We start from the raw sequence: 14,115 nt of genomic DNA on the forward strand, positions 1-14,115 counted from the left end.
CAGAGTTCAGAACAGCTCACTAGAATATTTTAATATATAATAAAAAGCAGCTGGAATAAAATGCAATGGCAGCTTTCAGGACAGTTAAACTACACTTTGGAAACTTGTAATTTGTAGACAATATTACTTGTGCACTAAAGCAAATATGGTAACTGTATAAGTAATAGCAAGTAGGAAAACACATTTTTATTGAATGTCATGTCAGAGTTTCAGACCACTAACATTTCTACAGGACTGGTTCTCAGCATGTGATATATAGGTGTATGTACAATATATGTACTTCTTTAGAGAGGCTGGATATTAATATTTCTGGTTTGGTTTTATCAGATCATATTCACATTACATTGAGGCGGTTTCAGACTTTAAATTGGCAGCAACGACGTCCATCACACCGCCAAAAACAGGCCTTCAGGGAACACCGCATTAGTACCACAGCGTTTCCTGTTTGCCAATCGTCCAAGCAGGAAGTGCCGTGTGCTTGTGGTGACTTCCTGCTTCGGGTATGCGGAAGTGCACAGAAGCGTATTTAAAAATACGCTTCCGCGCATGTGCACCACCGCGTTGTGACCTTTTTATAAAAACCTGCATCGCCATAGAGTAACATGACTTCCAGGCCGACGCAGATCGATGCAGTTCTGTGCTAACGGCAGGTTGGGCACCTCCGACGCAGCGTACCGCAATGTAGGAAGTATGAACTTCCCCATAGGGTTTCATTAGGCTGTGGTAGCAGTGCAGCAATTCCATTGTGAAAGGGCCCTAACGTGTCTAAATTGATACAGTGCTGCAAGAAAGACAAATTCCACAGCTGGGACGACAGTTTCTTAGACTCCTACTACAAAAAATGTTATTGAGACAAAGAAAAAAAAAAGCACAAATAGATAGGTGAAGATTTTATTCAGTGACACAGCTGTGTTCATATAGTAGATACTCAGTAATATCACACCTACTCATAGTACAGCTATGAAGTAGTAATATGGGGCAGATACGCAATATAAGACATGTAAGGAAGTATTCAAGTGAAGAGGACAGTTTCACTATATAATTTATCCATTATCAATATTTTATTTCTAAGCATTTATTCATTTATTTTGTACAATCCAGAGATTTGCAAGAACGATACAACTGACAGACTAGAGGCTCTAGCCCAGGCAGCTGGACCAGCCCTGTACACAAAGCAACGGCAAGGTGACGTGACCAGGATGCAGCACAAGCAAGTAACAGAGAAGAGCCAGCATTGCACACAGTTCAAAGGTTTGCATTGTAATGGAACCTGAAGTAAAAGACGTACAAATATTGCCACCACATTTAAAAAAATGCTTTTTCTCTGGTAGTCATGTTGATCTTTTGGTTGCAATCTAGTCTGAAAGTGTGAAGTACCTGCATCAAGCTTGCTACTGATTGATTCAAAATACCTGATCAGCAATATAGAAGGTATTAGAGACAAGCTTCAAATGTAACTTTGCCTGCAAATTCCCACAGGTCTGAAACTGAGCTAGCAAAACCCAATGGCTGCTGGTTAATTAACCCACTGCCAGCTAAGCGATTTGATTAGCAGTCATTCAATTTGATTAGCTCATTTTCAAATCAAATTAAATTTGCATGTAAAACCAAATTTAAAGCACCTCTAAACAGAGTATCAGCATAATACCTAGGTAAGTAGCATTTCATAGAGAAAAATCAGTAATGGCATCTTCCGTACTGTTCTTACTTCAGGTTCCTTGTGTAGGAACTCAAGTTATAGCTCTGATACAGAAACATTGTTTAAGCTTGTATCTCGAAGAACTATCAAAAACGGAAAAAAGTAATGACGACAAAATAAAAGAGCAACAAGAAGAAACCGACTAGTGTGGACCTGTATTTTTGTCATAATGCACTCATTCACTATTCCCTACACCTGCCTACAGTACAGTTCCACTTTAAGTTGTTGGGTGCTCACACTATAGCATGTTCCTCAAAATATCTCTATCCCAACAATACTTTTAATTACAATGCATTGCTTCTCTCAAAGTCGATGCAAAATCAGCACACAAAAAATTAATAAGGCTGTATTAACTGATTGCAACTTTGCAGATCAACCCGACCAGATGCTTACTGAAATAAGCCAGTTGTGTGGCCCAGTAGGCCTGAATCTCACTCACACATCTGGGTAGAGGATGGATTGGCACATGGTCCTCTGCTCTCCTGCTTTTCAGCAACAGACTATTATTGCTACAACAAAAGACTAGGGAGCTTCAGGTTGCCACAGGCCTGACATAGCAGCAGTTCCACTGTATGTCAGCAGCAGCTGTCCTAGAGATTTCAGAAACATACAGTAGTTATCCCTGTACATGTGACTAGGTCTTTTCTGTTTTACAGGTCCACTTTCAGCTTGTTGGTAATAGTTTATGTACAAGCATAAAGTCTTAATTTCTGTATTTATATGTGCTAACCTAAACTCATTTTTGTATCTATCTTTTCCTCGCCATTTGTCTCATCAGGCTGAATTTTAACGACCGTACTATTTCTGCACATGCAGTTTCTAAACAGTGACACATTAAACTACTAAAAAAAAAAGGAAAACCCTAATTCAAACTTCATCTTTTCTCACCAGTAGCCATAAATGAGCCTTAACACTAGCCGTAATAAATGAGCCTTAACAAAACCATTACTGTGAATATATTCTTATGATTCAGTCAAGTCAAAAAGGACTTGCAAATAGTACAGTGTGCAATGAACTGGTTCTTCCTTGGTAAAGCAGACTTTTATACTGGAGTAACTTGAACAGCATTTATAGTGCAAACAATGACTAAAGGACAGCTGTATACAAAAAAAGAGAATAAAAGTTAGATATAAGATATAAAAATAATTCTGAAAAATGTCAACCAAGAAAAAAAATTAAATCAAATGCCATTTGTAACAAAAGAAAGAATTGGAAAAACATGAAATCAAACTTCTTTCACTGTGATATTTTACACAATGTAAAATCCCTTAAATAGAATGTGACCTCTAGTAGTGATATATCTATGTGGACAAGGTGCATTGTGCTTCCTGTCGCACGACTGCATCCTGGCTCACTTACCATAACAAACAAGAACATGTCAGCACAAGTTTCCATTAAAGTTTGTCACATTGAGAGAATTGAGAGGGCCCCATTTTGGAGCCCAAAGTGCAAGAAATAAAACTATACATACATAAAATTCTCATTCTCCAACCGTACACGACACCATGCAGTTTGAGTGAGATGAGGCGGGCTGTGGCTTGTTCCCAGGAGTCCCACTCCCTTTAGGATGACGGAGCACACACTGCATCCACACACTGGGAATCTAAGAGATAAACAGATACTTTGATTTCCTTTTTGATGCATTTGGACAGCAGCGGGATCTCCAGTACAGACTATGGTAAATCCGGAGACGTTAGCAGGAGCAGCCGCTCTCAGTAACTGGCTGCTCAGGGGGCTTCTCCAATTTGATGTCAATCACTGAAGATTTTAGGTTAATGGAAATGCACACCAAGAAGAAAAAGTGGCATTGGTTACCACCATCTGCATAGTAATCTCTGTCCTCTACCCTAATACACATTTTAAAAAGAGTACTTGAGTTCAAAATGGCAGAGCCTTTCAATTACAATAGAATGAATGGGAGTGGTTGCGGGGTTAAATAAATGCTAGCCCTGAAATCTCTCTCTCTCTCTCTGCCTCCCTCCTTGGCAGTGCGGTGGCGGCCATGTTTCTGAAGCTCTTCGGAAACCTCCGCCTTGCAAAGAAGCTGGTGGCGGGCAGCAGCCATGCAGATCGGGTGGCCAGAGCTTCAGCAGGATAGAGGTGGGGGGCAAAGAGTGATCATGCGCCTGGAGGGAAGACATCAAGTCAAGTGAGTGTTTAACTCTGCACCCTCCCCCCCAGTTAGATGCTCTGTCATTTTGACCTAAAGTACTCGGTCAAGTAGGTCAGATTTAAACAAACCAAAAAAAAAAAAAACCATAAGTTTTGCACTCACCCAAAATGTTTAACCCCCTTGCCGTTCCAATTCTGACGGCAAGGGGGCGGCGCAGCACTTTTTAAAAACATTTTTTTTTTTAAATCATGTAACGAGCCCTGTAGTGAGCCCAGGGCTCGCTACATGATAGCCGCTGACAAGTGGCATCCCTCTTACCTAGTTCGATCGCCGCCGGCGATCTTTGCTAGCAGGAAATCCCGTTCAGGACGGGATTTTCTGCAGGGCTTTCCCCGTCATGGATGTCAGAGGGAATCTCGATCCACCCCTAAGCGCTGCCTGGCACTGATTGGCCAGGCTGCGCAAGGAGTCTGGAGAGGGGGGGGGGGGGGGTAGCGGCGAATCGGCGGTGATTGGGATATGCACGCAGCTAGCAAAGTGCTAGCTGCGTGCAGTAAAAAAATAAATAAAAATAAAAAAAAAAAAAAAAAATTGTGAAAAATCGGCCCAGCGGGGCCGGAGAAATCCTTCTGCGCAGGTTACCCCGAGCTGAGCTCGGGATAACCGGCAAGAAGATTAATTGTACTAAACTACCCATTTCTATTGTGCTGTGCAAAAGGTGGATCAGCGCAACACCAGGCCGCCTCCGAATGGCCTCCATCAGAGATGCGCTGAGCCCCCCCCAGGAACTACAAACGCACCTTGAACCCAAACAGAAGCTCTGCATATACACCAAAAGCATGGCTGTTAAGTGGGAGCAGCTGACCATAAACGAATTACATTAGTACATAGCAAGGAAATGAGCAGCGCTACTTAAAAACAGACTAGTGCCTACCTGCAAAAGAGTGCAAGCCCCACTTGTGGGGTCGAATACACACCGAGCATACACATGACCTGTCTACCACTAGAGGAGGATGTTGGTTTCCATTAACAGCTTGCATGCAACCTATTAAGTACTCGTCCCTCCCACTGCGAAGAAGTCAATCCTCCATGGGAGGGGCCTAACACTAACTAAATCCTAACCTATGTATATGCATAGCCTGGGTGCGGCTAATCAAATAAAATCGAAAATTGAAAATTGCGCAAAAGGTGGATCAGCGCAACACCAGGCCGCCTCCGAATGGCCTCCATCAGAGATGCGCTGAGCCCCCCCCAGGAACTACAAACGCACCTTGAACCCAAACAGAAGCTCTGCATATACACCAAAAGCATGGCTGTTAAGTGGGAGCAGCTGACCAAAAACGAATTACATTAGTACATAGCAAGGAAATGAGCAGCGCTACTTAAAAACAGACTAGTGGTGGCCTGCTTCCTGCCTTACTTACAGCTGCGTAGCAATCCCTGCAATCTCAGATCCACAGGTTCTAATCTAGTCATACCCAGAGTCCACCTGAAAACTTTTGGTCCCAGAGCCTTCTGTCATGCTGCTCCTATGTTCTGGAACTCCTTACCTCAGCAGATCAGGACAGCTCCATCTCTGGACGTGTTTTAATCCAGGCAAAAAACGACCTTTTCAGTTTGGCATTTGCAGAATTATAATTTTGGTTGTGCTAATACTTCATCCTACTACCAACTAATGAATCTGAGAGGGCCTAATCACTTTGAGTCCTATAGGATAAAAGCGCTATAGAAATGTTATTGTATTGTATACTTCCTCTCCTCCTAGTTCAGACTATAGTTTTTGTTATTGCAGTCTGAGCTCTTCATACACTGACGCAATGACACCAGACGGAACGCCATCATGATGATGGTGATCGGTTCGCTAACAAGACTCAAGAAACTATGTAGTATAATGCCACTTTAATGGACATAATTGGAATAGACTGTTTATGCAAAATCTGCCTCAATGTCTGGGGTGGGAAAACTACAGTACCTGGTCAGTTTAGCATCTTCATCCAGCCCACCATTACAGGGCAGTATTCTGCTTCCCTCCCTCCCTCCTCTCCAGCTATATGCAGAGTTCTGAGCAGAGCTTAAAGAGACACTGAAGCGAAAAAAAAATTATGATATTATGCTTTGTATGTGTAGTACAGCGAAGGAATAAAACATTAAAATCAGATACATCAGTCTGTTTCCAGTACAGGAAGAGTTACGAAACTCCAGTTATCTATGCAAAAAAGCCATTAAGCTCTTCGACTTTCAAAGTCGTGGAGAGGGCTGTCTTCTGACTTATTATCTCAACTGTTAGTGAACAAATTTCTTTTTCTCTGCCAGAGGAGAGGACATTAGTTCACAGACTGCTCTGAAAGAATCATTTTGAATGCTGAGTGTTGTGTAATCTGCACATATTATAGAATGATGCAATGTTAGAAAAAAACACTATATACCTGAGAATAAAAATATGAGATTTTCTTTGCTGCTAATCTTCTAGCAATTATTCATAGTACACAATCAATTCATCATATTTTTTTTCGCTTTAGTGTCTCTTTAAATGTACTTACTCAGCCGCTCGCAGCTACAGCACATATCTCCCAGCAGCCGTGCAACCACCGTCCTATCTCCATGGTAATAGCGGTGTCATTTGTCATGCTGCCTGTATGTGCTAGCAGGTCACATGACGTCTCTGTGGTGATAGAGTGGAAGCTGATTGTGCAGCTGAAGTATGCTTGAGAGCCAGTATAGTAAGAGCATTTAAACTCCGCTTGCAACTTTGTAACAGTTTGGGAGGGAGATGCTTAATATTGGTGGCACACATGGCTACCTATAATGGAGGGGTAGCCCAATACCAGGGGCACATGTGGCAAACTACAATAGAGGGCTGCATAATACTGCGGGACATGTGCCTAATACCGGAGGCTCACCCGGCCACTTTTCTCCACGCACAGTAAGGAGCCTGGGGGTAAGTTTATCTGTTAGACTTTTTTCCACTTAAGTACAATTTAAAAGACCACTATCGCGAAAAAAGAAGGCAGTTAAAATCTGACAGAACCGACAGGTTTTAGACCAGTCCATCTCTTCATAGGGGATTATCGGGGTTTTCTTTGTATTCAACAACATTTCCTCAACAGCAGTTGCAAAGTCTAACTGACAAAATAGTGTGCAAATGAGTAGGGAGGCCGGCTGGTATCTTACTATTTTGACAGTTAAATTGCTGTTCAGGAAATGCTTTTGAAAACAAAAAAAACCCTGAGAATTCCCTTTAAAGAGAAACTCCGACCAAGAATTGAACTTTATCCCAATCAGTAGCTGATACCCACTTTTACATGAAAAATATAATGATTTTCACAAACAGACCATCAGGGGGCGCTGTATGACTGATTTTGTGCTGAAACCCCTCCCACAAGAGGCTCTGGTACCGTAAGGTACTCTGGGCAAACTGCCACAATGTAACAATGACACACACAGGAAATGGCTGTTTATAGCTGTCTGTTAAAGCCAGAACAGCTACATAATCTGCCCACAGTAACAATGTCACCATGTAATACATGTCAGAATGTGAATCTGGGAGAGGAAAGATTTTACAATGAGCAAACTCTGACTAAATCATGTATGCATAATTATTGTAAAAATTAAGCACCTTTTTATATTAAATTATTTTCACTGGAGTTCCTCTTTAAGGAGATGGGCTGGCCCAAAACATGTCGGCTCTGTCAGATTTTAACTGCCTACTTTATTCACAATAGTGGTCCTTTAAAGAGACTCCGTAACAAAAATTGCATCCTGTTTTTTATCATCCTACAAGTTCCAAAAGCTATTCTAATGTGTTCTGGCTTACTGCAGCACTTTGTACTATCACAGTCTCTGTAATAAATCAACTTATCTCTCTCTTGTCAGACTTGTCAGCCTGTGTCTGGAAGGCTGCCAAGTTCTTCAGTGTTGTGGTTCTGCTATGAACTCCCCCTTCCAGGCCCCTCTATGCACACTGCCTGTGTGTTATTTAGATTAGAGCAGCTTCTCTCTTCTCTCTTATCTTTTACAAGCTGGATAAATCGTCCTCTGAGCTGGCTGGGCTTTCACATAGTGAGGAATTACAGACAAGGGCAAAGCTGTTTGCAGGAAGAAAAGAGCAGCCTGAAACTTCAGTGCATGAGAGATGCAGGGGGAAAGAAACACACAAATGATCTCTTGAGATTCAAAAGGAAGGCTGTATACAGCCTGCTTGTGTATGGATGTATTTTCTATGTGTGGACATACTGTACATCAACCTACTTCCTGTTTTGGTGGCCATTTTGTTTGTTTATAAACAAACTTTTTAAAACTGTTTTTAACCACTTTTAATGCGGTGGGGAGCAGCGAAATTGTGACAGAGGGTAATAGGAGATGCCCCCTAACGCACTGGTATGTTTACTTTTGTGTAATTTTAACAATACAGATTCTCTTTAAATGGACCCATGCATGGTAGATTCAATATAAAAATCAAATGTAAAGAACATTTATTGAAACTATAGGTTTTTCTATAGATACTGCAAATGAAATATTTGTGTGTATAGATCAGAAATGCAAGTTCTTCCCAGAGATACCATTAAGTGTGGAAGCAGGAGTCAATGCAAAATCAATGTTTTCTATAGTAAAGTCCAGATTTAATGAAAAGTACAAATGTTTTTCTAGTTGAAATAAATGTTGAAATTAATGCAGTATACTTAATGGTTAAGATACACAAGTTATCGTTTCTCATTGAAAATGTACAGCCCCTTTACAATCTTTATGGAACCTAAATAAATTGTGCCATAATCTGAAAGTATACGGGCAACTAAAGGATACATGTATTTAGATCTTCAAAAATAAGACAACACTAAAAAGGCATAATTATGTAGGGGCATTCTGGGTTGATTTATAAATTAACTTACCATTTAAAGCAAACCTATGCTGTATTAAGAAAACGTTCCTTCTCGACTAATTTCAGGGCTAGGTTTACTCCCAATGTGCTGAATCAGCATATCCATTGCTGCACAGATGTTGCACCTTTTTCAATGGAATGGCAATGCATCTGTTGTGGGCTAAACATGCAAACAGTACATTGAGCGCTGTAACTAAAGCATTGCCATAACAGAATGACAACATCTGGGCAGCAATGGTTACGCTGATGCAGCAGATTTGGCACAAACCAGTATAAAAATGACCCCCACTTACTAACATCGAAGGAGTCATTTTGGTTTTGCTGTTAGGCCCTTTGCCAGCAGGGAACACAGATCTCGTGTCTCCTGTGCAGCTCCCCCTAGTGACAGCTTCTGCTGATGACACAATCAGCAGGTCAAGAAATCCCTGCTGCAGCCATTAAGAAAGACACGCTGCTGCGGGTGGGGGGAGCCTACACAGAGAAGCAGGAGACACACGGCGGGTTGGCGGTTCATATCGGTGGCTGTTCCTAAGCCAGGGACTCCCTGTATTCAGCATATAAGATGCAGGGACTTTTTCTTTCCATTTTTGGGAAGAAAAATTGCGTCTTGGGCCTCATTCACACTAGCACACTTCTGTCTGCTTTTCAACAACCTGTATAAATCTGTAACATTGATGTGCTGATAAAAAGCAGACAGAAGTGTACTAAGTGTGGATGAGGCCTTAGGCGGCGGAAAACAGGGCTGTGGAATCAGTACAAAATCATCAGACTCCAACTCCGCAGTTTATGAAACCACTGACTCAAGGTACCCAAAATTTCTCCGACTTAGACTCCTTTGTCGAATTCTTATCAGAACTGCGGAGTTCGTACAAAAGTCATCCAACTCAGTTTGAGACCACAGACTCCAGGTACCCAAAATTGCTCCACAGCCCTGGCGGCAATATCTTACCCGACATGCTCCTTGGAGTTTATATTGAGCCATGCTGTTTCTTGAACAAAGAATATTATAATGATATAATATAGGTTCCCCTGTAAGTATTAACACATGTAATAGCAGAATTTTAAATAAAACTGAAAAGCACTATATGATCATCTTTTTTATCAGGCAAAGGATACTGTCCTCTTTACTCTTCTCAGGTGTGCTGTCCATTCCAGGCAAAGCAGCAGCTACACGGCGGAAAAGCTGCAACCAAAAATACAGCTAGATCAAAGGTTAGTTCAGCACCATCTATGCATCCACAGTTGTATTTACTGAAGCATGACTATACTCATAAGTGGTTCTTAATGAAACAGCTTACCTGCTTGACATTGTATCCTGTCTTGGCACTAGTTTCAATGAACATAACACTGAGCTCCTTGGCTCTTTGTTCCCCCTCCTCAGTGGTGATTTGTCTATTTATAACAAGGTGAAACATAGGCAAGTTAAATATCTGTATAGTCATTCCCAGCTTCTTATGCACTCAGCTCTGAGTCTAAAGCAATGTGATAACGGAAGACACCTGGCATCACCTTTTGAAGTGAGAGGTTTCTGGAGGAATATGAAGGGAGAGGTTTCTGGAGGCTGCCATATTTATTTTATTCTAAACAATACCAGTTGCCCTGGCAGTCCTGCTGATCTCTTTAGCTGCAGTAGCATCTGAATCACACCAGAAATCACACCAGCACCTGATCTGCATGCTTGTACAGGGTCTGTGACTAAAAGTATTAGAGGTAGAGGATCAGCGGGATTGCAAGGCAACTGGTATGATTTAAAAATGATGTCAGCCCTCCATATCCTTTTCACTTCAGGTTCCCTTTAATGAGCTATATTAGGCTTTATGTGAAGTAAAAAGCAAAAGGATCTTACAGTTTCCAGTTTCCTAACAGATAAGGAAATGCAATGGGAAATGGTTAACTGCACTGCATTTGACAACTTTCGTGCCATATTAGCAGTTAGTCACTCTAAGCAGTCACCTTCTTTACAATGCAATTAAAACGCAGCGAGGAGGGTGACGTAGCCCAGACTATACTGTGCTGTTCACAGCTTGTGACAGCAAGAAACGTACCTGTGTGACAACACATCCTGCTTTAGCACTTGTCTCAATATACAAGATATTCAGTCCCCCGTGTTGCCTCTCGCCCTCTGTACAGAAATCTGTCTACAGCAATGGAACAAAACCAAAATGAACAGAAATAAAAGTATAGCAAACCAAAAGAAACATGGAGAAATAACTTGCAAAGAAAATAAAAAGCAACACAAAATAACCAAGTGGTTTGTGCAGGCAATAAACACGTTATACAAGCACACTGCATGTCAGTTATATTTGTTTCAAAATAATAAATGGGTAAATCGAGGCCAGTTGTATCAGCTTGCATAGACTAAAACTGGAGTTATATCCCTCAGCAACCAAATTCAAATGCACCCTCAAAACCTAAACTTATTTTGCAGCCATGAGAAGTTTAACGCCAGTTTTTAAAGGCCCACTAATCACAAAAATTGTAACATTTAAAAAACAAATGCAAAAACATACTAAGTAGTACATTTCTTCCAGAGTAAAATGAGCTTTAAATTACTACTGTCCTTTGTTGCTGTTACTTACAGTAGGTAGTAGAAATCAACAGAACTGAAAGGTTTTGGACTAACCCATCTCCTCTTGGGGGGGGGATTCTCAGGATTTTGTTTAGTATCAAAAGCACTTGGTGAATGGCAGTTGCTCTGTCCAACTGCCAAAAACATATGCAGCGAGCAGGGAGGCTGGTCAGCATCATTGTATACATAGTTTTCAAGGAATGTCTTTATAAAGAATAAAAGCCTTGCTGAGAATCCCCCATGAAGAAATGAACTAGTTCAAAACCTGTCAGTTCTGTCAGATTTCTAGTACCTAGTGTAAGTGACAGCAACATAGGAGAAAAGTAATTTATGGCTCATTTTACTCTGGAAAAACCATACTTTTTTTATTTGGCTAGGTTTACATGTATCTTAAATTTTACAATTTTTCGTGATCATGGTCCTTTAAAGGGAATATCCAGGCAGAAAAAAAAAATTACTTACCCAAGGCTTCCTCCAGCCCCCTGCTGCAGACATATCCCTCACAGCAGCTCCGTTCCCAGCCGCCAGCCCGGGGTCCACGCAAGTGCAGAGGCCGACCTCGCAAAGTCGTCCTCTACTGCGCCTGCATCGCTGTCAATCACTTGCACGTGGTGTCGAGTATACTGTGCAGGCAAAGTAGTTCTGCACCTGCGCAGTACACGCCACACCACGTGCGAGTGAATGACAGCGGCACTCGCACAGGCAAAGTAGAGGATGACCTTGCGAGGTTAGCATCTGCACCGGCAGGGATCCCGGGCCAGCAGCTGAGAGCGGAGCTGTGGCGTGGGACATGTCAGCTGCAAGGGGCTGGAGGAAGCCCTGGGTAAGTAAAGGTTTTTTTTTTTTTGCTGCCTGGAAATTCCCTTTAAAAGGGATACTGTAGGGGGGGGTAGGGGAGAAATGAGTTGAACTTGCCCGGGGCTTCTAATGGCCCCCCGCAGACATCATGTACCTGCGCAGCCACTCACCGATGCTCCGGCCCCGCCTCCAGTTCACTTCTGGAATTTCAGACTTTAAAGTCTGAAAACCACTGCGCCTGCATTGCTGTGTCCTCGATCCCGCTGATGTCACCAGGAGCATACTGCACAGGCACAGACCATACTGGGCTTGCACAGTATGCTCCTGGTGACATCAGCAGGATCGAGGACACAGCAATGTAGGCGCAGTGGTTTTCAGACTTTAAAGTCTGAAATTCCAGAAGCGAACCGGAGGCGGGGCCGGAGCATCGGCCACAGGATGTCTGCGGGGGACCATTAGAAGCCCCGGGTAAGTTCAACTCATTTTACCCCGACCCCCTTACAGTATCCCTTTAAGAAACACGTGCTGATAAACAAGACATCTGTAAATACTTTCTTGTATAAAACATACTTTTGATCCAATTATGATGTGAAAACATAAGAAAAACTTAAATATAAGCAAATGCAGGGTGCAAACAACTCAAGAGACATACATATATGGACAAATAAAAGACAGTTAAAGTAAATCTTAAATGGCAACTTGGGAGATGATGGGGACTGCAGCAATTTGTAAATAACCACTACCATGAGAAAGGCTAGCCACAGAAATGGCATTAAGGTGAAAGGCATTCCAGATGACTCCATTTTCTCCCTAGATGGGCTGACTGCACAGGTGGGATTTTCCCATAGACATGCCAATTCCTCATCAATGCATTGGATTGCTGCACAGTGTATGAGACAATCTATCTGTGAACAGCCAAAGTCATTGGCTCTCTTTTCATTCTCAAAAAGTATATGCGATAATTATGCAGGTGTTGAGTGACGTATCTAACACTAGTTTTCATTAAAATATTTTAACGTGTTCACTGAGATGACATATCTCAGAACTATTTCATTAAACTTTTCTTTGTTCAGGAGACAAAAGCACACCAATTGTTTAAGCTGTATAACTGCCTACAAATCTTCCATTTTGTCACATACCAGCGCAAATACAACACACTTCCCAACAAGTCAAAAAGCCCTGAAAGAGCACCAATAACTTGAGATGCTGTCATCTTTCACATCAATGTCATTACCTCTTATCTGCCAGATCAGTTTTATTTCCCACAAGCATGATGATGACATCACTTCCTCTCTCTGTCCGTACATCATCTATCCATTTGGAGGTTTGCTGGAAAGAATTCAAATCTGTGTATAAGAAAATACTAAGTTAGACTTACTGGTAACTCATTTCCATGGGCCTCATTCACACTATGCATTTTGCGTTGTGCAATAATGAAACACACTAGCGAACGTGGATGTTCTGCCTGTATATCTAAATGGATATTACTACATCTCAGCATTGTAATGGCCTGTGTTATCCACAGCAAGTTTCTGGATAACATACTGTTGTAAGGCTAATATTACTATTATAAAGACATGCTTGGTGCCTGCACAGTAGCAAGCAGCTGCTAAGGCTTGGTGTAAAAGCTGAGCCTAAGGTTCTCCATGGTACTGCGCAGGCATGAGATAGCCAGGGTGTCCTGGCGGCCAGCGGTGGTTTGGAAGCGGATGTAAGAAGCCTCTGAAGGGATACAGGGCCAGATTTATCAAGAGTGTCTGCGACAAATTAGTAGGTTTTTAGAAATCCATGCAGAACTGTCTCAGGCATCTTAAGAAATCGTTAGACAGTGCAGATTCCTTCTAAAACGGTTTTATAATAGGAGGAGCTAGGAAGGTCTCTCAGACAGTGCAGTGTGTGAGGGGAATTGCTGTTGCTGAGGTAACCAACCCACCTGCTGTATTGATAGCAGCAGGCTCTGAGGAGGAATTCAGCAGGTGGGAGGAGCACATCACAAATCGTGTATAGCCTGCACTCTGCAATCATGTCTAGCCAGCAGTTCTACATTTGTAAAACGGCTA

The 14,115-nt window shown here is 42.0% G+C and overlaps 1 protein-coding gene across 2 annotated transcripts in view; it reads right to left on the bottom strand.

The window, feature by feature from the left end:
• Positions 1–875: 875 nt before the first annotated feature.
• The window catches only part of RAB41 (RAB41, member RAS oncogene family), a 48,484-nt gene continuing 35,244 nt past the window's right edge, over positions 876–14,115 (bottom strand). For both annotated transcript variants that reach the window (XM_068247634.1, XM_068247635.1), the window contains exons 5-8: positions 13,290–13,401; positions 9,987–10,080; positions 9,805–9,871; positions 876–3,457 (exon numbers count right to left, since the gene is read on the bottom strand). In XM_068247634.1, coding sequence (XP_068103735.1) covers positions 3,393–3,457; positions 9,805–9,871; positions 9,987–10,080; positions 13,290–13,401 — 338 coding nt within the window. In that variant the 3' untranslated portion in view covers positions 876–3,392. The remainder of the gene's footprint in view (positions 3,458–9,804; positions 9,872–9,986; positions 10,081–13,289; positions 13,402–14,115) is intronic.

This window comes from Hyperolius riggenbachi, chromosome 8, assembly GCF_040937935.1.
Source record: "Hyperolius riggenbachi isolate aHypRig1 chromosome 8, aHypRig1.pri, whole genome shotgun sequence".
Classification (NCBI taxonomy): Eukaryota; Metazoa; Chordata; class Amphibia; order Anura; family Hyperoliidae; genus Hyperolius; species Hyperolius riggenbachi.